Below are 21,874 nucleotides of genomic sequence, written 5' to 3' on the forward strand. Positions count from 1 at the left end.
GGGGGGGGGGGGGGGGTTTACTGAATTACCTGGCGGCCAACTTCTTTTGAACCTGCATGGGGCACCCTGCTTCTGCAGCAAGGCCAGACAGCACTGTGCTTGGGGCAGAGGCAGCTGAGAAGATCGCTTTACTCTCAGTGGTAGCGATGTGTGGTACTCTTAGTGGTAGCGACGGTGGAACCTTGTACAAGAAATTCCCTGGGCTATATTAGGAATCACACGGCTTGACAAAAGCAGCTTGGAACGGGCTCTTGTAGCAATTACAAGCTTCTGGTCTTTACTTAAAATTTCAAAAGCTCTCTTGATTTCTCCATTATTGGCCTCAGTAAAGGAAAGGATTGTTCTAATAACTAGCAGAGTTAGTCTGAAGTTGTCAAGTTTTTCTGACTTCATAAATATTAAGTCCTGCTAGAGACTGAACCCTTTGAGAAACAATATTTATATCCTTAATATAAGCTTTGGAGCTACAAATGAAGAAAGGAAGATGATGAAGCAGAGAGAGGGAGGGGAGGGGGATGGGAGCAAGACTCATCATTCTTGGGACCCTGTGAAGCCCACTACCCAGCTGCATCCCCCATGACAACTGCAGGGAAGGAGAGCTCTCAAGAGTGGACACAACCCAACTGTGTATACAGGAAAGCCTTCCTTACAAACGAGACTAGTATAGCAGCCACAGACATCTACAATGCACTAGTCAACATACCCTCATGTGACAGACACATGGGACAATTACAAGTACGGGGTGGGGGGGCAGAGCTGCTATATCCCACTAGCTTTAAGTCACTGTTAACCTGAAGTGGACTGTGCCAGTCGAAAGGTGCGCGTGAAAACCTTGAGAACCAACTACTAAGGAAGTATCTAAGGAAAGCAACCACAGAAAGAACCTCAAAATGCACAGTCGGCCATGTCCCAGCTGCTGGGGCCTTTTGCGGAACTCCTTCCCCTGCAGGTTTATCCCTTGGCATTTCAATGGCCTGCCCATTAAAGTCTTGGGTGCAATGTCACCTCCAGGAGAGACCTTTCTATCATACTGAAAGACTCGACTCTGCCATCACAGCTCTGGTCCCATCTGAAATGTATGCACTCATATTTGCTTGTGGGCATTAGTTTATTTTCTACATCACTGACATACGACAGGTGAGTGAGAAGACACTGTTTTAGGGCAGCACACAGCTGCATTTCACCTTTGCCTGATTTACCAGCTAGGCTGTGGCTGGCACACATTCTCTACAAAGGGAGAGAACTCCACTGCGCATTCTTTCCCTTCTTCCTTTTGCTTCCTCTTAACAACCTTGTAAAAACATGGGGGACTCTTCTTGGCCTGGGTACTACATGGAAACAGGCTGTGGCCTGCAGGCCGCAGTTGTCTAACCCCTGTGCTATACTATGAGTACTTGGAGATCAAGCCTGAGGGATGCATGTCTTCCCACACACACCTAACCAGAGTATTGAACATACAGAAAATGCACACAGCTGACCTTACAGGTTATGGAGAAGGAGAAGAGAAAAATGGACAGACAGACTGTAGTTGACAGACATTTCCTCGGGAGATACGGCACACTGTCCAGGTCAGATTTACAGATACTGGGAAAGGCAGCTTGTCAGTCATAGCTTCCACCCACTTCTCCCTTCAAGTCCCGACCTCAACTCTGCCACCGTGAGCCACATGCTGGCACTTGCTGCCACCTGGGGCTTATAAAGAAGGGAGGTGGCTTCCCCAGGGCTGCTGTGCTGTATGTCATTGGTGTAACTTGCTCTAAGCTCTCTCACCACCAGCATTGTGAACTGCTGCTGCCTTGTAGGGTTCCATCCACTACCCGAGGTTAAGGATGACTTGTCAGACATGGATAGAACTGCCCAACCACTGCAAGTACTTCTCAAATGGTGGCCAGGAAACATCTCTAACAATCTCTGGGAGGAGAGAGCATGTTTCTCCTGCTGTGGTTATGACTCCAGTGTGGAAGGAGCAAGCAGCTGGGAAGGCTGCACAACCATATTCAGAAGTACGAGAATGCCAGGGTGCTGCAGCGTTGCCTGGGGAGCCCAGAATGTGGATAGCATCTCTTAAGGAGTTCTTGCTTCTGTACATCCAAACAGTCTGAGGTCAGCACCATATGGCTCAGGAGAGGGTGCTTCTCCTCTGGTGTCCCCCAGGCTCAGTGAGCACAGGAGCTGCTCCACTGACACTGGCTTGCTGAGCTAGGAGAATGTGAGGACGCAGAGAGAGGCAGAGAAGCTACTTCATGTCCTGCTAGGTCTTCAACCTCCATGATGTTGTGGAACCGCCCACGGGAGACTGGCTCTATCTGGCTCTATCTCCAGGCGCTTCCTTCCTCCTCTTTCATATGTTGAGATCCCAGAATAATTCACTGCAGTGTTCTTTGTCAAGTCCCTGCCACCCCATATTCACCTCCCATCTTTATAACAGGGGAAAAAAATAAAAGAGGAACAAATGGTCCCCTGGGCGTTGGAACCGAGCTAGCAGATGCTTCCAAAGGAAGGTAAGTGTCAGATGCGTAACCGTGTGGCTGAGGAAAACACATTATCTAACCACGCTCCAGTGTGCCACAGCAGGTCCTAAGTCTTAGATAAGAATGAGGCAATGGACGGGAATGATGTGCTTAAAGGCAGGCTATGAGTTAGGGAAGGGGCAAGAAATACCACCAAAGGCCCTTGATTTATAGCCTTTATCTGCCAGAAGAGCCACCAGTATGTAGGCAGTGACACTAAGGGACAAGGGAAGGAACAGCCTGGGGAGGAAAGGGGTGACAGTTTGGGAGAAAGCAAATGAAGCCCCAGGTTTTTGGGCAGAGTGCCTGAGGAGTCTTGTTTGTGAAGAAGGCAGTTCACGGCTACATTGAAATGTGACGGGGTTGCAACCTGGTGGGAAGGAGTCATGAGAAATACCAGACGGACACAGGTACTGCCAGGGAGATGATACTATACAGGAAGTACATGGCAGTAGCAGTCACTGTGACTACTGAAGGACTGACAAAGACTGGCAGGAGCCACGATGTAAGGGCTCTTCCATCCTGAACGCCGGTGCAAGCAATGACTTCCTCAGTAACTTGGTATGGCTTGCCCCTCTAGGACTCGTGGGCTGGATGCTGGTTCCCAGGGCAGTGTTACTAGGTTGTAGAATCTTTGAGGTCAGGCCTACAGGAAAGTGGTGAGAGCACTGGAGTACATGTTGGGAACCATTAGTGCCATTCTCATGGGAATGAATCACCATGAGGCTAAGACACACAATACATTGGACATTCTGTGTGCAGCAGGTTCCCTTTCTATTTTGCTGCCATAGTGTAACCCAGCCAAGGGGCCTGGAATAAAATGTAAGACTCTGGACTGCTAATACTACTATGAGGTATATAAACCGCTCTATTTTTTATAAAGTACCTGTTCTTGGGTATATTGTTATAGTAACAGGAAGTAGACTAATACATGCCATTTCGAGTTGCATGCTGGAAAAAAAGATTAGGACTAAGGGATGTGAAGAATATATTTTTTCTTTCATGCCTGATATGGTTGGACTAAAAAACACCATGAGTAGGAAACAGAAGTAAGTTTCAAGAAAAATATCTGTGCTGCTGGGCTACTTCAGGGTGAAGGGGCTGCTCGAAGTACTTATTCAGTTTACTACTAGGTTGTCCGCAGCCACTCTGGCAGCATCTGATGGCCACTACTACCACGGCCACTGGAGGCAAGTGTAGGCTTCCGTGGATGAGTTAGGCTAGATAATCATGTCAGGCAAGGCTGTCAAGACCTGAGAGAGCATCTGAAGCTGCACTCGGGATCTGGGTATCAGGTAAGAGAAGTAGAAATGGAGGCTTCCTTTCCCGGTGTACTTTTAACTGTGGGCTAAATGCCACATGGCAACGTTTGCAGGAAGCCTAACACCAGCCTTCCCATCCGCCACGCATGCACGTTTCAACAAACCACAGCAGAAGGAAGCCTGACCTAGTGATCCGAACAAGGTGTAGTTGGAGGCACGCCCAAGCTGGAGCTCTCTTTCAAATTGTTTATCTGCATAAATAATTAATACAAAAAAAATGCCTGTTCCAGATTTAATGTTTGAAAAAAATGCCCTAATGCAGAATGTGCTTCCAAGCAAGAGCACAATATGAAGCGCCATACAGGCTGGGAATAACACTGGGAAGGAAGAAGATCCATCCTCAAATGCACAGCCAGCTCTCCGCAGGCTCTGTGAGGTATGCCAGCATCAGGGTCCAAAGGGGGCTTTCTCCCCATCTTGTAGACAGTTAGGGGCTTCATTAATCTAAAATTACAATGAGAAACCAAAGCCTGCAGAGCTAATATCTGTACACTGTTTGACGCCATCTATTTAGGGCCGAAGTATCCCTTCTTAATATGGATTAGTGAGATGTAAGGAAGCTCTGCCTCTGTGAGAAGCCGAGAACCCAGCTTGGCTCCCTGCTTTTGTTCTAGCTCAAGCTGGAAAAGCTGGAAGTCCTTGGCTGTTGATGTAAGCAAAAACATTATATGCCAAATCACCAAGGAATGTAGGGTTTAGTTGACTTGTAGCTTATACCTGATGCCACAAGTCACTGGCTCCTCTACAGCAAAGCACTACAATCTAAGCCATCCACAAGAGAGATGTTTATACCAGTGATTATTGACCCACTACTGATTGATAATGTAACAACCATTTACACATGACTACAAATGTAGAAAACTACCACAGGCTACTGGGGAAGCACAGAACACGGCCTCCTATGTTCTTGTTGCTTACTAGTGAGCAGAAGATCAAAGCAAGTCTGCTCTCAGCAATCCTGATATGTAGAGGCCTGACGCCAGGTACATATTGTGAAACAGAAATGTGGCTAGGGTAGGGTCACTGTATCTTGGCAACTGTGACATTTTGTATTTTCTATTGTGAGGGGTTGTCCTAGGACAGAAGGGCATTAGGATTGTTAGCTGATCACCGGACCCATCATCCACTATGATAGTGAGAAATGTCTTGTCAGATGGTTTCTGTGGGGCAACATCACTTTAGAGGATGAGACACAATGGTTTGGAGAAACTAAGAACCTCAATACAAATATATATATATATATATATATATATATATATATATATATATATATATATATATATATATATATATATATATATATATATGGTAAAATAAAAAGGACCATGTCAAACACCAAAGGTTCTCACACTGATCATTACATTTCTTAGTGTATGTACACAGCAAAAGTATACTCACTGTGTACAAGAAAACAAAAATCTTTCCACATCAGCAGCAGAGTAAGTTTTGTGAAGCCTTCTGCATCATATTCCACGACACCTCTAAGTAAGAAAACACACACATAAACCCTCATAAAAATAAGGTTCAAAGGCAATGAAAGTTAAGACTCTATTTAAAAGGCAAATGAACACAGACTTAAGACACATAGCATCTAGAGGGTCTAGGTTTTGGAATGACAACACGGAGGCTCGTATTACAGCCCTGCCATTTGCTACTGTTATGTCCTCACTCCAATCTCTTGACCTCTGGAGACTTAACTTCCTCATCTTGGAGGAAATTATGATATTGGTAAACTTTTTAATAAGACTGTGAAAAACTGACCAAGACAAACCATGAAGTGAGAATATTAGTCATCAGTTATAAGTAAAAAGACAAACTATGAAACCAGTCCATTGGGCATGATGTCACATGCCTTTTATCCCAGTGTTTGGGAGGCAGAGGCAGATGGACCTCTGTTTCTCTGTGAGTTTGTGCTTAGCCTAGTCTGCATCCCCAGTCCAACAGCTGGGCTACACAGTTAGGTCCTGTTAACCGGGTCACAGATGATATTACCATCCCAGATGTCACCTGGCTACCTGGACACTGAGCTCAATCTCACTTTACCCAGGGACTAGACAAGAATGATACTGACAGTATAACTGAGACTGTACAGGAATTCCAGCATTGGTGCCTTAGCTTCCATCTTCCCAACAAAGCAGCAGCATTAGTGGGAAGTTCTGTTGGGGGTGTCAAGGGACAACAGCTCCTCACTTGCTGAGGGGGCTGGCAGAACCTGGTGGACTTGCCTCATCAATACCTGACAAGACCAGAGTGCCTAAAGGATGTTATCACTGAAGTTTGACAATATTGTCCAAGAACTGGTGAACAGAAAATGTTCATTCACACAGCGAGTCCCTGAAGCCTTAGAGATGTCTCCTCCTGACTGGTCAATGATACTGATGGTTCCCAGTTTAGTACTGGGACATTCCAGGAAACATATAGAAACTTAAGATACCAAGGACCAGGTGATCTGCTCACAGATAGTGTGTTTATCACTCAGAACTTACTTAAGCCAACAATTCTGCCCAATACTGTAACAGTGAGGTCTGAGCTCTTTATCCCACTTCCTCATCGGCAAAAAGAAAATATAATGCCTTCTATGCCTAAACACATAATATGGTAATGCAGTGGTAGTCACTTGCAATTTAGTAACTACATACAAGTAATGCTATATTATGGGCAGAGTGTTCCACCATTACAGGCTATGAGGAAAACACACTGGTGCTGGAGTGAAAGCTTATAAGAAGAGCCTGACAGCATCGAGAAGAAACGGGCTATAAACAGCATGGCCTCTAGCATCCAGGGGAAGGGCAATGCCCAGGGCAGCAGTGGGAAGAGCCATTCTGAAGTCTGGCTCATCACTGTGAGGTGTAATGTTAGGTTTCCTTCCCCATCTGTGAGGTGCTGCTGGTGGTACCCTGTCAGGAGCCCTAGATCCTGGGGAAGTGTGATGCCTGCCTTGCTGTCCCCTCTTCTACACGCGGGACTTCACTAGGTTACTAACCTTCCAGGTTTCAGGGCTACCTACAATACATGTATTTATAAAATGCCCTATATCCATCATCAGTCCATCATCAGAATGGACAACCAAAATGTGGTTCACACAGACAATGGGATTTCATTTATCCATTAAGGAGAATGAAATCCTGGCACTTGTAGGAAAATGGATGGAACTAGAAATCATTATGTTAAGTGAAAAAAAAAAGCAGAGTCAAAAAAGAGAAATGGCACATGCTTTCTTGAATCCATAGAATCTACATTTAAATGTGTATGTGTAGGTCATGAAAGCAGGCAGAGGAGCAGGAGAAGGGAGGAAAGTTGGAGGAAGAATTGAGTAAAGGGATACATGTGACATGAAAGGGTGAAGGAGACTATTGGGGAGGAGTGGGGGGAACAGGAACAGCAAGGAAAGACAGGGTATGGGGAGGGTGCTCAGAACAAAAGAGAGGGGCATGTGTGTATGGAAAATGTATAATAAAACACATTACTTATTGCTAACCTAAAAATTAATTTTAAAAAGCACAGTCAAAGAAAAGAAAGAAAGAAAAAAAGAAAAAAAAAGGGAAGTCTGGCAACTAGAAGGCATTGGAGGTGAAAGTGCAGAACAAGCTCCAAGTTCCACGACAAGTGGGCTCTACGTCCGTGGTGGCTGCAGAGAACACTACCATGGTGGCTGTGGCTGGGAGCACACCGTGCTTCTCAGAGAGCTTAGCTGGTTCTATTATTTGCTAAACAATGCTAAAAGTTAAGGCATGCTGGGGGCTCGAGGGTAAGCACCACAGCCACAGTGTAAGAGAGACAGCGTCCCATGTGAGAGCGGGACGCACAAGGCAGAACTTACGTGCCAAAGTGACTGAGAAAAGCAGCGATGTACTCTCTTCTTTTGTGATAGCCTTGAATCACATATTGTACCTGGAATGGGAACCCAAACTGGGGATTAGTACAGAGAGACTGAAAGTGTTCTATTATGAAAAACTGGAAAGACTCAGAGAGGCAGAAGGAACAGGAAAATGAACCCCCATATTCCCACCCTATATTCAACAACTGTGAGTATTTTGCCTAGTTGCTTCATCCAGCTGTCTACCTACCTACCTATCAACCTGTCAATCAATCAATCTCGCTGAAACATTTCAAAGGAAATTAGAGACATCCTGACGGTTCACCCCAAATTCTTCATTTAGTATGCAACTCCAAAAAAAAAAAAAAAAAATCGACATTCTCCTTAGAAAGCCATAAATACAGTTGTCATACTCAGCAGGTTTAGTGAGCATTCTGATGTCATCTGCTACCCTGTCTACATCAGCTCTTCTTCATCGCCTCCAAAACATTGTTTCCAAAACACTGTTTAATTCAGGATTAGAAATGTAATTTGTTTATATTTTTAAAAACTTTTAATCACATAATAGCAGCATGTATGTCCCACGTATGACACATACTTGCACTTATCTGTCTGTCCATACTAGCATGCATAAATGGCATTGCCTTTTCAGATACTGGGTTAACTTTCTTACAGACTATCTCAGTTTTCTGTTTCCTTTACCCTCTGTGTTTTCCTATACACTGGAAGTTAGAGCTAACAGTATGATTACATTAAATTAATGGTTTTTGGCAAGAAATCTTCCTAGGTAATACTGGACTTCATTATTTGGTTAAACAACTCCATTATAAAAGGATAGTTTCCCTTGTCAAAGTGAGAAAATGCCATAGAATACACACAAATATACATACTGTACTTCTCAGGATGATCAATCTACAAATACATCTCTCTTTTTTTTTTTTAAATTGAATTTTATATGCATTTGGTGTTTTGTCTGCATGTATGTCTGTGTGACATACATCTACCAGAACTTGATGGGTAGATAGTTGTGTGCTGCCATGTGGGTGCTTGGATTTGAACCTAGCTCCTCTGGAAGAGCACTCAATGCTCTTAACTGCTGAGGCAACTCTCTAGCCCCAGACAGGCGTACCTCTTAAAGTGTGTGAAAACCTGGTCTCTATCAACCATTCACCTAATGGTTTCAGTATTAGCTGGAATATTCTTGTCTGACTTATTTCATTTGGGGTTTAAAAATGTTGATCTAAGAGAGTCCTATTATTCCTTTTGCATTTATCAGCAGACATTCTTTATAAAGAAATGTCATTAAGAGGGGCTTTTTGGTTATCTTGAACTCCCAGTGAAAAGGTAAGATAAAATTAAAAAGGTAAGATAATACTTTATTCTTTCAATATTCAGAATGAGAAGTATTACAATGGGTGATTTATTTTGCATTTTTGTATAACCTTGTTAGCAGAAAATGACAGTTTCTACAAAAAATGTTAAATCATTATGCTAGGTAGCTGAAAGTTACTTATACACTAGCTTCTGCCATAAAAACATTTTCTTTATAATGGTCTCGCTGTAGTTGAAAGAAAGAATGAGAAAGATCCCCCCAAAACTGTTTGGATAGATTGCAGCCACACTGTGTTCCCATGGCTAAGGAGGGCTCAAGATAAAGCTCTTGGCATAACCTTGACGCAGTGGTCCCAATACTCAGGCTCTACCTCCAAAAAGTAAAACAGTTCTATTTATATAATAGCAGTTAATGTTAATTTACAGAAACAGTGGTTACTTTGCAGGCTTAATGCAGTATCAGATGTTATTTTCAGAAAAGAAAAACAGATGATAAGTTTGCTTAAGTGGCTTTGTTTAAAAAGGGATGAAAACAGTTCTGTGTACTAGATTTTAAAAACAGAAAAGCATTTTAACAGAAACCCACAACAAAACTGGCTGTAAAGATAGATTCCGATGTAATTATGGAAATTCATTTGAAGAGACTGCTCCTAAAAGCAGCCCATGCTGTCCTCGTTTAGAACAAACAGAGGAACACCAATTTTAAAGACAAGTAAAATTAATGAAAGGGAAGTAGATAAGGAAAGCAGACTGATTCTTATATTTCTGAGAAAACCATACTCTCTCTCTCTTTTTTTTTTTGAAGAAAATGTATGACTAGAAATTAATCTCAATTGGGGAGCTTTAAAAAGGATTTTCTTCTCAGTTCTGGAAGACATAATTTACATTTTTCTCCAGAATTCTGGGACACAGATTTGAAGGCACTGCAAAGCCCCAGAATGTAAATAAGAATCCTGCCCTCCACTCTGACTTAGAGGGGAGCAGGGAATGGGGGCAGGGGCAGGGTTTGTCTCAGCACAAGCCACCACTCCATGGAGCTAAATGCCTTGGAATCTGGGCCAGTCCCACACACTGTAGTCTTGCCAGATTTCAGTTTCCCTGACATTTAAGAAATAATTCTAAAGCCCCTGAAATATTATTGTTCTTTAAAAATATGTCCTACATAGAGATGAGCTATCTCCTGAATGAGAGAGATAAACAAAAGATCTACTTTCCCAGCCAGTATGAACGAGTCAATAGGAGCAAAGAAAATAGCACTTTGGCAATTAAACCAACTGAGTCACAGTCCATGTGGGAGGGGAAAGAGCCAGGGTGACTAGTGTGTTAATATCTCTAGTTTTTAGCTAAATATCATGGCTAGACATTAACAAGTATATTTTCATACTTTTGGGAAATAGTTGACCACCAAACTCAGCTACATGTTTATGAATATAGCTAAGGCAAAGCTTTAGATAATCTTGATATGGCAGGTAGAAGGCCAGCTGACCCAGAATGTGTACCCCTAGAGGAGCAAAACCTCTGCTCAACTGCTCCGAGGCATGATAAGAATGAAGGACAGACAATTAATGGGTGAGATAAGAAAGCAGAGAGAACTGAAGGCCGTTTTAAAGAATTATCTTGACATGAGCTGGCTGCAGACACATGTATACACCAGATGACTGGGAGAAGGGGATTCACAAATGTAAACCATAGGAATGCACAAGAAGCATACAAATGCATGTAGGGGACATGGGAAACTTCACGTGATGATTAAGTCACCATGTGTGAAGGGAAGTGACGAATATAAGACAAACAGTGGAGGTTGGTTCCTCAGAAAAGGGGGAGGAAGAGGACAACAAAGAAGGAAAACACCAACTGTCTGTCCTTCAAAGTAGGCAAGGGAGAGGTGGCTGGCACACAAACCATGAGCTGACAGCTGTAAGCAGAGTACTGGAGGTGGAGGCTCTCAGCAGACAGGGGCCAGGGACTTGCTTTTACCTTGTTGGTGAGCAGGTGGCACACTTGAGGTACATAATCAATGAGACATCCTCCACCAGGGAAAGCAGGGATATGAAGAGCCGAGGAACCTCCGAGCGCACTGAAAAGACAAGAGAACAGGATCTTGTCTTAGGGCCGAGACAACGCAGGGCACAACACCCCAAGCAGACCCGCCATCTCACCCAGACTGGCCACCAGCTGCCGAGAATTAATGAGAATGGGACTAAGGCCTTCACACAATGATTAAGTGGTTGTATTTTAATTCAGTTTGTTGCGACAGGTTACACATCATAAAGAACCAACTCAAGATGGTATCACACAGCCATATACACCTGCAACTTCTACCTGGCCCAGGCAGAATCTGAGCAGTGGCGGGCAGACATTATTTAAACACATTTTTATGCTCATTGTGTTGATTTAGTGCTGGACAAAGATAAGTTATTCATCAAACACTGGGCCTGAGCCACAGGGAACTGGAGAGCCACTTCTAGAGTTTATTTTATTGTAAAAGGCACACAAGACAAAGGGACAAGAACAAACAAGAGGATGCAATCAATATTCGCTGATTCAATCACCGATATACAGTATTGATTCTGAAACAGTTGCCAGAACTTTCACACAGTGAAATTAAGTGTACAATGATGAAAATAAACAGTTCAGAACTTCACAGCATGGATCTCACCCTTAATCTATACTGTCTGTAAACTCCCCTGTAAGATGCTGGGGAATAACAATGTGCTTATTGATTGTACAAGTCTCCCAGCCCCAGTGTTGTGTGTGAAGGAGAGGATGTCACAGTAACTACCTGGGAACTCTTCTCCAAAGAGTGTAGGGCAGGGTGACTCAGTCTAGGCCTGTGACACAGGGTACACTCTGAACTCCAAACGCATGTTCCCTTGACTGCAGATTTTTAAAATTAATTTTCCTGGTAAAGATGAGTTTTACGTTTGCTTATGGGAATGAAAAATCCTAACAAACAAAGCCAGATGATGGGAGGGAGTCGGAGATAGGCTGGAAATACTCAGTCCGAACTTTGTAGTTCATGATACCTGACACTGAGAGCAGCAGCCTGCACCATGGTTCGTCACCTGCACAGCTGTGCTCTGTAAGCCCAAGACAGAGCCCAGGGCTTCTTTTCGAAGGCAGTAAGGATGATGGAAGAAGGCCAGGAGAAGTGCTGCACCCTGGGAACTGGGGGCCAGGTTTTGCCCTTGTCTTTAACACACAAAGCACATTCTTTATCAGGTTCTAATGATTCCATTAGGTTAAAAAACAGATCAAGAAAAGTTCTATATGAAAAAAAAAAGAGCCTAATATTTATGCCTTATAATTACTGGTTAAATATACATATAATGTAGAAAAATAAAGAAAACATAAAGACCCAGGCTACTCACAGCTTACTTAGACAAATAATCCCTGGTATTACATATCCCCCAAAAGTAAACTAATTTGGACAGTTTCCTGGAATGAATTGACTACAACGGGCTTTTGGTTTGTATAAAATACTACAGGGTAGATCTTTAATCATTTGCTAAATTGTATAAAAGGAAAGTAGCCTGTGGCTATCCTCTGAATCAATCTCTCTCATCTTCATCTATCTATCTATCTATCTATCTATCTATCTATCTATCTATCTATCTATCTATCTATCATTTCTACCTCTCTCATATTCTTGTCCCCCAGCCCTGCCTCTCTGCTTAAATTGCGTTGTTCCCGAATATAGCCATAAATAAAAATTGTTTCGGGTGGAAAGAAGCAGAGGTGTGAAGAAATGTAGAGGTTTGATGCCGGGCCCATCTCTCTGATTATTGAACTAACCCTTGTTGCTAGCGATTCCTTCTCACTGTCCACTTTAGCCTTCCCTACAATTCGGTGAACCAAGAATCACTGTTCCTTTACAGGGAAAGACAGCCATGCTTGGAAGATACAGGAAATGGTCTGAGGCTTACACAACTCATCAGTGGTCAAACCAAGATTAGAAGATAGGTCACAAGAGTCCCTGATATTTTTAGTGACATACTGTGCTTCCTGAGGGGAGGGTGAATTTAATCATAAAAGGCTACAGGGTTGGGAAAACAGCTGCTGTGGTTCCCTAAAGTCCTCTGGGTCAGGATGCTGATAAGGAGAAAGCTCCCTGATGCAGATACTGAGGTGCACAGATCAGGTGGGCCAGCATCCGTCCTCAAACCTCATCACTCACCCGGGTCTCCTCAACTATCAGACTGGCCTGATTTGGGATGTGAGGGACTAACACTCTTGGAACTAACCTTTGAACCACTTAGCTTCTGTGCTTCACTAGTTGAAGTCTGTCACGTGTTACAAAAAAAAAAAAAAAGAAGAAGAAGAAGAAGAAGAAAAAAGAAAGAGCTCTAAGTGGGCTCATGGTAAAGGAGGTTTGCTTCACCACCCTTTCAACTCAGGAGTTTCTTAGCATGTTAGGACATGAAATCTAAGGTCCAGTGTCACACACTGATAATTGCTGCTGAATCATACATGAATACCCACCTGGTGGGTGAATATTTAACAAGCTTTTTAGAGCATGAATGTTACCCTGATCATGTGACTTAAAGACTAATGCCATGAAATAAAAGCATGATTATATTTTCAAAGGGTGGAAGGCTTGTGAACTCCAATTATTTGATATATTTGATACTGATGGTGGTGGTGGTGGTGGTGATGGGATGGACATATGGAAAACTCACCCTGTGCAGAAGAGAGTACAGGGCTTGCTCAGATACTGCAAGGAGGACAGGGCTGCTGGAGGACAGGCAGGGCTGACCCCCGAAGTGCTCCTGTGGGGCTGAGTTTGACAGGTGTAAAGAAGGTGGAGAAAGAGTCCTTTGCTGCTCCTGATCTCTGCAGTGCAGCACTGAGAATGCGAGGGGATCTGTGGGACGGCAGGGCCACAGGCTGAATCCAGAAGAAGGGAAGACAGCTGCTTGGATGAAGAAGCACCTTCCGATTTGTCTTTCATGGATTAATATGAAACTTGAAGTTAGGAGCTAATTTTTAGAGAGGAAACTAAATTGGTATGTCTAAGTTTGAAAGTCAGAATTTGAAAATCTTTCCTTCCAATGGAGTTATTTGAATAGAACAAAAGGTAAGCAAAAAGGCAATTCCAGCCATCTCCTTGGCTCTAAAGGAAAATCATAGCAATGGTTTCTGATGAAGATTAATATATTCCTTTCCATGCAAATGAAACTGATAGAGCCTTTTGTGAACCTCAGTCAAAATGTCTCTACTACTCAAGACTTGACTTGGCCACAGTGTGACAACAGAGGAATTACTGTGATATGACAGAGTGTAGGGAGCCAGCCTGTCTGAAAGCCTGACTTAGGCCAATGGAGTTTGACACTGACCTATGATGAAATAGCAATGTCCAAGTAAAAAGAAGGTATTACTAGATGGGAGGAGACCAGCCTTTATTCTCTCCCCTATAGCCTCCTCTCAACTCAAGTGTCTCATCAGTACCATGGGGGTAACATTACTCTTAAAACAGATGTGTTTGTTTTAAGAGACATTAAGAGGATTAGCTTAACAACATGGATTATACTAATAATCAAACAGCACCAAGCACTTCAAAAGAAAATGCCAGAATTGCTCTGAGCTGTGTATTTCATGTCCAGGAGTAAGGATGAGGCACTTTCAGGGATGCCAGGAACAGCCCAGAGCTCTGATCACACCCTTGACCTGGCTTCTGAGAGGCAGGGAGTTGTCCAGGTTGCCTCCTTCACAGTCCTGTTCCAAGGAGTGTGGGAGGTTAGTGCATGGACATGGGAATTTCAGGACCATCAACAGGAGACAGGCTACCTCTAGCTCCAAGCCACAGGAAAGAGAAAGGGGTACTGCCAACAAATATCAGCTGTCTGCTTAACTGTTTGAAGGCATCATTTTCCCAAATAAATCTGTAAGCAGCACATCACAGCAAGGTAGAGGAATGCTGGGGACCTAAAGAATCTGGGTCACTTCATGGCGTCAGAGTGCATGTCCTGGAGGCCTGCCAGGACAGTTACTACAAGAGAACCAGTCACTGATGTTTAATGAGTACCTGCTTTGGCCAGGCACTTCATAATATCTGAACTCCGTAACAACTCTGCCAACCAGACTTAACTACATCCATTCACAGGTGAGAACAGTGAGGTTCAAAGGTTTAAGAATCTTATCCAGGAAGAGCAGCTGCGGTGCACAACTATAGTGCGTGAGCCTGTCTTTCAGGTTCCAAAGCCCACATCCTGTTTCATTAGGAATTCTTTTATAGACAGGCTTGTCTGTGTTTTGTATGGTGTATTGCCTGTATGTATGTCTATGTACCAAGTACATGCCTGGTGCTTGAAGGAGGCTTAGGATCCCCTGGAAGTGGAGTTAGAGATGATGATGAGCAGCCATGTAGGTGCTGGGAACTGAACACAGGTCCTCTAGTAGAGCAGCAAGTGCTGCGCCATCTCTCTGGGAACAGTCCTGAATACTCTAAGATTACTCCCTTAACTGGGAAGGGCGATGTGCTCTAGTCTCAGTACTTGGAAGGCTGAGGCAGGGGGATCTGAGTTTGAGGTTATCTGAGGTTATTTAGTGAGTTCTAGGCAAGCCTAGGCTACAGAGCAAGATTTGATCTCAAAGAACACCCCCTCAAGAAAGTCTGTTCCTCACCTAAATACAGAAATGGTATTAAGTGACAAAAGTGTCTGTAACCTTATATCCATCAATGATCACCATGTTATCTTACTCTTCCTTAGTTTAAGAGATACATGTCACAGCTAACCTAGAGGAATTAAAGTGTGCATGTGTGTGCATGTCTGCACCCACACACCATAAATATATCACATACATACATGTACACTTTCTAGACCTATTGTTAGTGCTTACTTTACTTTATGGTTTCAGTTTTGAGCCATAGCGAGAGTCTCACAATCCCTAGTTAAGCAAAATTGGGGTATAGTGCAATATGGAAGGATCCCAATGTGAATGAGAGAAGAAGAAAATAAAACATCAGAACGCGTGCTCAAAATCACAAGGAAGAGAAATCTGAGAGCCACACTGGGATAGGAGGCTCTGGGTGGCATCGGTGCAGGGCTGCCTCCACACATTTGCAGTGAAGCTAAACACACTCCATGGCATACAGCAGGTCATGGTTGGAATGCTGGATTTCATGTCTCAGTTTTAGAGGGACAGATGACAATGGAAATGTTCTGAGACAATCACAATGATGATGAGGCATCAGAAAATGCTCCTAGTGAAATCCGAAGAAGCTGAAACTGTTGAGTCCAGTTTCTTAGATGCTTATGGAATTATTAAAACTATTAAATTGTTGAACACCAATCAGTTATTCTCTACTTAGGGACAGTATGCACAAAAAGAACTTCAATGGCAATAAAAGGGACTTACTCTGCACATGAATTCTTCATGGGACAGAAGGCAGACAAAACTCTTACTGACGACTATGTGTCACGATCTACATCAGGAGAGGGGCAATGGTTAATCTTGACTGTTGATCTGACAGAGTTTAGAATCGCTATGGAAACAAATCTCTGGGTCTATCTATGAGGGATTATCTAGATTAGAATAATTGCAGAGGGAAGACCCATTCTAATGCAGGAAGTACAATAGAATCATGGGCTGGAGTACTGGACTCAATAGGAAGCAAAGAGATCTAGGCCCAAGCACTCATGCTCTGGTTCCTGATTGCGTGCACAATGTAACTAGCAACCTCCTGCTCCTGTGTTCCTTCCTTGCAATGGTGGACTGTATGCCTTGGAACCATAAGCCGAGTAAACTCTTCTTTCCTTAAATATCTTTTGTTCCAGGGAGGAGAAAAAGTAACTAACACAAGAAAGGTTATCCTATCTTACAGATGAGAGGGCTGGAGGGTGAACACTCCACATCACCCCTCTAGGGCACACAGGTGCTGATAGCAGGCACATCTAACTCCAGGTCTCTGTCACAAAGGTGCCCCACTGCTAGGTCTTCTATGACCACCTTTGGCACTTCAAAATCCCTGAACACAGACCTGATCTCTCGTTCTACATGTGGCTTGAATGTCAGGTGGTCACAAACCCCTTGAGGCTTTTTCCAGGAAACCTTACTAAACTTAACCAAGTACCTGAACTGAGGCAAAATAAAATAAAATAAAATAAGAGAGCCTTTCTCATTCTAGAAAAAAGAAACTCTTGGGAGCCTAATGGAACTGTGCAGTTCAATTACCCTGACCTTCTCCAGTAGAATGCAAGCAAGACATTTTTATATTGAAAGGATACAGAAAATGGGAATATTTTAATTGCAAACAGAGTTTGTCTAACAACATGAGTTCTAACCAAGCCTTTGTTCAGAACTGTGTTTTCTTAAGTTTGTTAAACATTTCACAAAAGCTTTTAAAGGGTAGTAATCTTAACAGATGTCCACCATCAGGATTCTGTTAGCATATGGAAAGGCTTGGTAGATGTTGTAGTGAGACAGAGACTGCTAGAAGATGCCTGGCTACTAGAGACCCACAGGGAAGTCTGGGGAAAGTTTTCCCTCTTGCTGCAGCCCTATCAGTGGCCTATCACCTGTAATTAATTTCACCACAATGTTTTCATATAAAACTACTTTCAAATAATACTGGTAAGGTATGAGTGAATATACTGTTATTTTGATATAAATTTACAAATCTGAATTGCCCCAGAATGGTTTAATGTTCTTCCACTGTGTGAGGCCAGGTTCCTTTTCCTATGAATCACCTCCGAAAGATTTTTATTGGAGAAAAATCAATGTATTCAATAGTTACTCAAGCCCAATTCATCTTTCCAACTCCTCACCTCACAAAACCTCGTAAGTTTTAAGGGCATTCAAAGGCAGATACAGAGAATAAGAGGTAACCTTTGCCTCAAAGGAGAGGTATGCACTTGTTTCCTGTTCAGTTGTGTTTGCAAAAGCCTCCTCCACAGGAATGGCTCGCACGTGTACATGCACTGCCCACCGCTGCGCTCACTATCGTGGAGTCACCTGGAGCCTGGCTTCCATAGTAAAGTGAAAACACACTAGAGTATGTGATTAGCCAGGGACCTGTCATTCTTCACATACTAACTTGTTTCCACACTGCTCTCTGCTTGGTTCCTCACCTCTGCTTTATGCAGTAGGTGAGGGCTGAAACAGTGGCAGAGACGCCTGAGACTGGAAGTAGAGAGAACCTACCCAAACTGGAAACAAAACTGGGTCTGCAAAGTTTCCCTACTCTAGTAGCTTCCGTGTTTGTTTAAGAATAATCTAGGGAGCTTGTTAAAGATTCACAAACCAGGCCCCACCCTAGGGCAGGCAATGAACGCATGAGGTCCAGAACGTCTGAGATGGGGTCTGGGCACTGGCACTTTAGCAGCCTGCTCGGGCGGGGCAGCACACACCCACTGCAGCTGGTGCTCTTCACCCTCACCATGCACAGTCACTGGACACAGGCAGAGGAGGGCTCAACAAATCTGCCTCCCACCCCAGAAGCATCAGGAGTGTCTCAAAGGAACTGCTTCAAGTCAGACTGGATTGTGCAGTAAGTCTCAGGCCAGTCCAAACCACATTATGACACTCTGCCCCCCAAACCCAAACCAAAGCCAAAGCCAAACAAATACCACCAAAAACAAGGCAGAGGAGGCTCCAGGCGTGTCTCGGCAGTTAGGAACACTGCCAGGATCGGTTCCCAGAAGCCACATGGGACTGCTCACAGTCACCTGTAATTCCAGTTCTAGAGGCCCTTTCACCCTCTTCTCTTCTGCCCCCAGGGGCACCTGAATGACCATGGTCCACAAACATACTTCAGGGAACCAGACAAACAAACAACCCAACCAACAAGGCAAAATTATAGATCAAAAGCAAGAAATTCATTGTAGATGGCAGACCATGTGTCTTGGGCTATACTTAATAGCTTTCTGTCTCACTGAGAGAGAAAGAGGTGGGGGCAGACATAACTCCTATCTCAGATTAGCCAGCCAGCCAGGCTGTACCTAGCTAGCAAAAAGCAAGAAAGGCAACAATGGATCCAGATGCTTACACATAGTAAATTAGAAACAAAATTGAGGTTGAGAAAAGCCATGTTTAAACACAAACACACACAGAGAGAGGAGAGAGAGAGAGAGAGAGAGAGAGAGAGAGAGAGAGAGAGAGAGAGAGAGAGAGAGAGAGAGAGAGAGAGAGAGGTAGAAAGATCCTAGAGATAAATAAGTCAGGGCTTTTAAAATGAATATCAAGCAAACTTAATACTTAAGTACTTTTCCCTTTATACTGACAACTTCCAAATTTATAACTCTAGGTCAGCTTTGTACTATAGTCAGGACCTAGATAATACAGTTCAAACTGTTCACAGCAAACCCTGCTTTAGCAATAGCAGCTCTTGCCTTTTAGCTCTCGAAGGAAAAGCCTTAGCAACCCATCCTTGTCTTTCCTCTTACAGCCCATATGCAAGAAGCATTGCCCACCTGGCTCACTGCCATCTGGGACTGCTTCACTATTTGCTTCGCAGACACTTTTGGGGTCTTACCTCCACACGGTCTTCTCACTGAGGCCTCTGAACAGAGGCCCTTTACCTCCGCTTGTATCTGTCTGTCCTGCTCCTTCCTAGGGCCTGTACCTCTGACAGATAACTCTGTTTGCTACATTAATTTGTCATTGACTTTCCTGACCATCATTTATTAGAAGGCAAACTCTTTCAGAATGGGGAACTTAGCTGATTTTGTTTAGGTGCGTAATCCCTAAAACAACAATGGCAAACTGCATTGGGTTTCCAATAAATATCTGTAGTACAAATGGAATATCCTTAATCTGAAAAACCGAAATCCAAAATGCTGCAAAACCAGAAGCTTTATAAGTGCCAATTGATTTCCCAGTGGAAAATCCTATTCCCAATCTTACAGAACTGGTTATAGTTAAAACACAGGCACAGGACTGGAGAGATAGGTCGGGGGGTGGGGGGGGGCGGGTACAAGGGCTTGGGCAAGTATGAAAACCCTAGTTCAAATCTCCAGCTCTCATATAAAGACTAGGTATGGCTGCACGTGCCTATGGCCCATGTGCTGCGGGGCAGAGAGACAGGAGGATCACAGAGGCTTGCTGGTCACAGTCTAGACCCAGGTAGAGTCAGAGACCCTGTTTCAAGAGATTAAGGCAGACATTCTCTCCTGGCCTCTTATGCAAACACATAAGTGTGTATGCATGTACACACACACTTACACACACATATATATCACACAGACACAAAACCATAGGTACATTAAATTATTATATGAGATTAATTTCAGGCTCTGTGTATACAGTACATATGAAATACAAATAAATTTCCTGTTAGGCTTGCATCCTACCTCAAATATAGACCTTTATGCATATGGAAATATTCTAAAATTTGAAAAACAAACATGAAACACTCTGGTCCCAAGTACAGATTTCAGATAAGGGGCACTCTTACCTGTGGCAAATGACAATGTTGAATTTCCCAGATAAACATTCAAAGTCTATAAACTTTTGTATTCTTTTCCTCAAGTAGTTACTATGGAAAGGAAGATTTTAGGGGTGTTGGGGCCAGCAAATATTTTCGGTAGAGTCAATTAATAAATATTGCTTTTGCTGCTTTAGAAGATGTGTAAATGAATGTGCATGGCCATGTTCCAACACAATTTTATTTATGGCTGCAGAAATTTGAATTCCATACAGTTTTTACAAGTTATGAAACATCACTGTTTTAAATGCTTTTCTAACCAGAAAAATGCAAAGATTATTCAGAGCTGGTGGGCTACACAGCCACTGCCTGGATCTGCTCAGTGCCCATAGCTTGTCTCTTGACACAGAATGATTTGAGGGCTCTACAAAGGTTGAAAAAACAAAAACAAAAACAAAAACAAAAAAACGGAAACATACAGGAAGAAACACAGGCAAAAGCCTAAGATGAGGTTGTTAGCAGAAACAAAAGCAGGCCCCTTTGTCAGCTGTCCTTGGAACTACACTGGTGTAGTTAGTGTCATCCCTCTACAGACTTCTTTAGGTGAGGTGCACATGAGGCAGTTCATGAACCGTGGGAGTTCTTACGATGGCATTAGATTGTAACTGTGCAAGAGAGAGCTATTTATATGATTCTGAACGAAGCTTGAGGCATATTCTGGTGTTTTTTACTTCTATGTTAGGTGAAAAAGCTGCCTACAGAAGCCTGCCTCCCACCCAAAATACTAGCTGTTAGCTGCTGACTGATCCTCGGCAATATTAAGATGAATCATATGTGCTCTTTTCTTGGTGCAAGAAAAGATCATTTTAAAACTCAAAAATGTCACTTCGGGTAGTCACAAACCACACAATAGAAAAGCTGTCCAGCCTTAAAGTTGTAAATAAATAGAACCCACTCCTGCGTGGACATCTTCTGCTTCTTTTAAACTGTGACGCTTCTTTAGGCCTCGCCTCCAACACTGCATGGTGCCGAGATGAGAAAATGTTGCAAGTGTGTTCTGTGCCTAGGTGGGAAGGCAGCCTTGGCTCCTCTTCTCTCTTCCCTGTCACCCCACACCCTTGATCTAAGGAACCCACACCCTTTCTCAGGCAGCTGCCCTCTCATCTACTCCAACCAGCCTCTGGCTGGTCTACAAGGCACTAGCTGCCAGCAGACCCTAGTCTTTTCCTATCACGGAGGAACTCCGTGTTTCTTTCTCCTTACTATGTGGAGAAGCAGGTATTTTTGGCTTCGATTCCTAAGATCTGTTTCATTTCTCTTGTTACTAAGCAGGTCACTGCTGCTCTCATTTTCTGCTGTGTCATCATTTTCCCACATTACCCTGTTTGGCACGAAAGGATGAACCACATCAAATGGAGGAATGCAACCACACATTGCCTTGAGAAGCAAGCAAGGGAGACCTTCCTTGGTGTGTGTGTGTGTGTGTGTGTGTGTGTGTGTGTGTGTGTGTGTGTGAGTGAAATGACCA

General features: G+C 43.4%; 1 protein-coding gene across 4 annotated transcripts in view; it reads right to left on the reverse strand.

The window, feature by feature from the left end:
- Nucleotides 1–21,874, reverse strand: part of Babam2 (BRISC and BRCA1 A complex member 2) — a 374,435-nt gene that overhangs the window by 64,343 nt on the left and 288,218 nt on the right. For all 4 annotated transcript variants that reach the window (XM_031357619.1, XM_031357620.1, XM_031357621.1 and 1 more), the window contains 3 exons: nucleotides 10,959–11,058; nucleotides 7,653–7,723; nucleotides 5,231–5,313 (listed from right to left, as the gene is read on the reverse strand). In XM_031357619.1, coding sequence (XP_031213479.1) covers nucleotides 5,231–5,313; nucleotides 7,653–7,723; nucleotides 10,959–11,058 — 254 coding nt within the window. The remainder of the gene's footprint in view (nucleotides 1–5,230; nucleotides 5,314–7,652; nucleotides 7,724–10,958; nucleotides 11,059–21,874) is intronic.

This window comes from Mastomys coucha, unplaced genomic scaffold (genome assembly GCF_008632895.1).
Source record: "Mastomys coucha isolate ucsf_1 unplaced genomic scaffold, UCSF_Mcou_1 pScaffold6, whole genome shotgun sequence".
Classification (NCBI taxonomy): domain Eukaryota; kingdom Metazoa; phylum Chordata; class Mammalia; order Rodentia; family Muridae; genus Mastomys; species Mastomys coucha.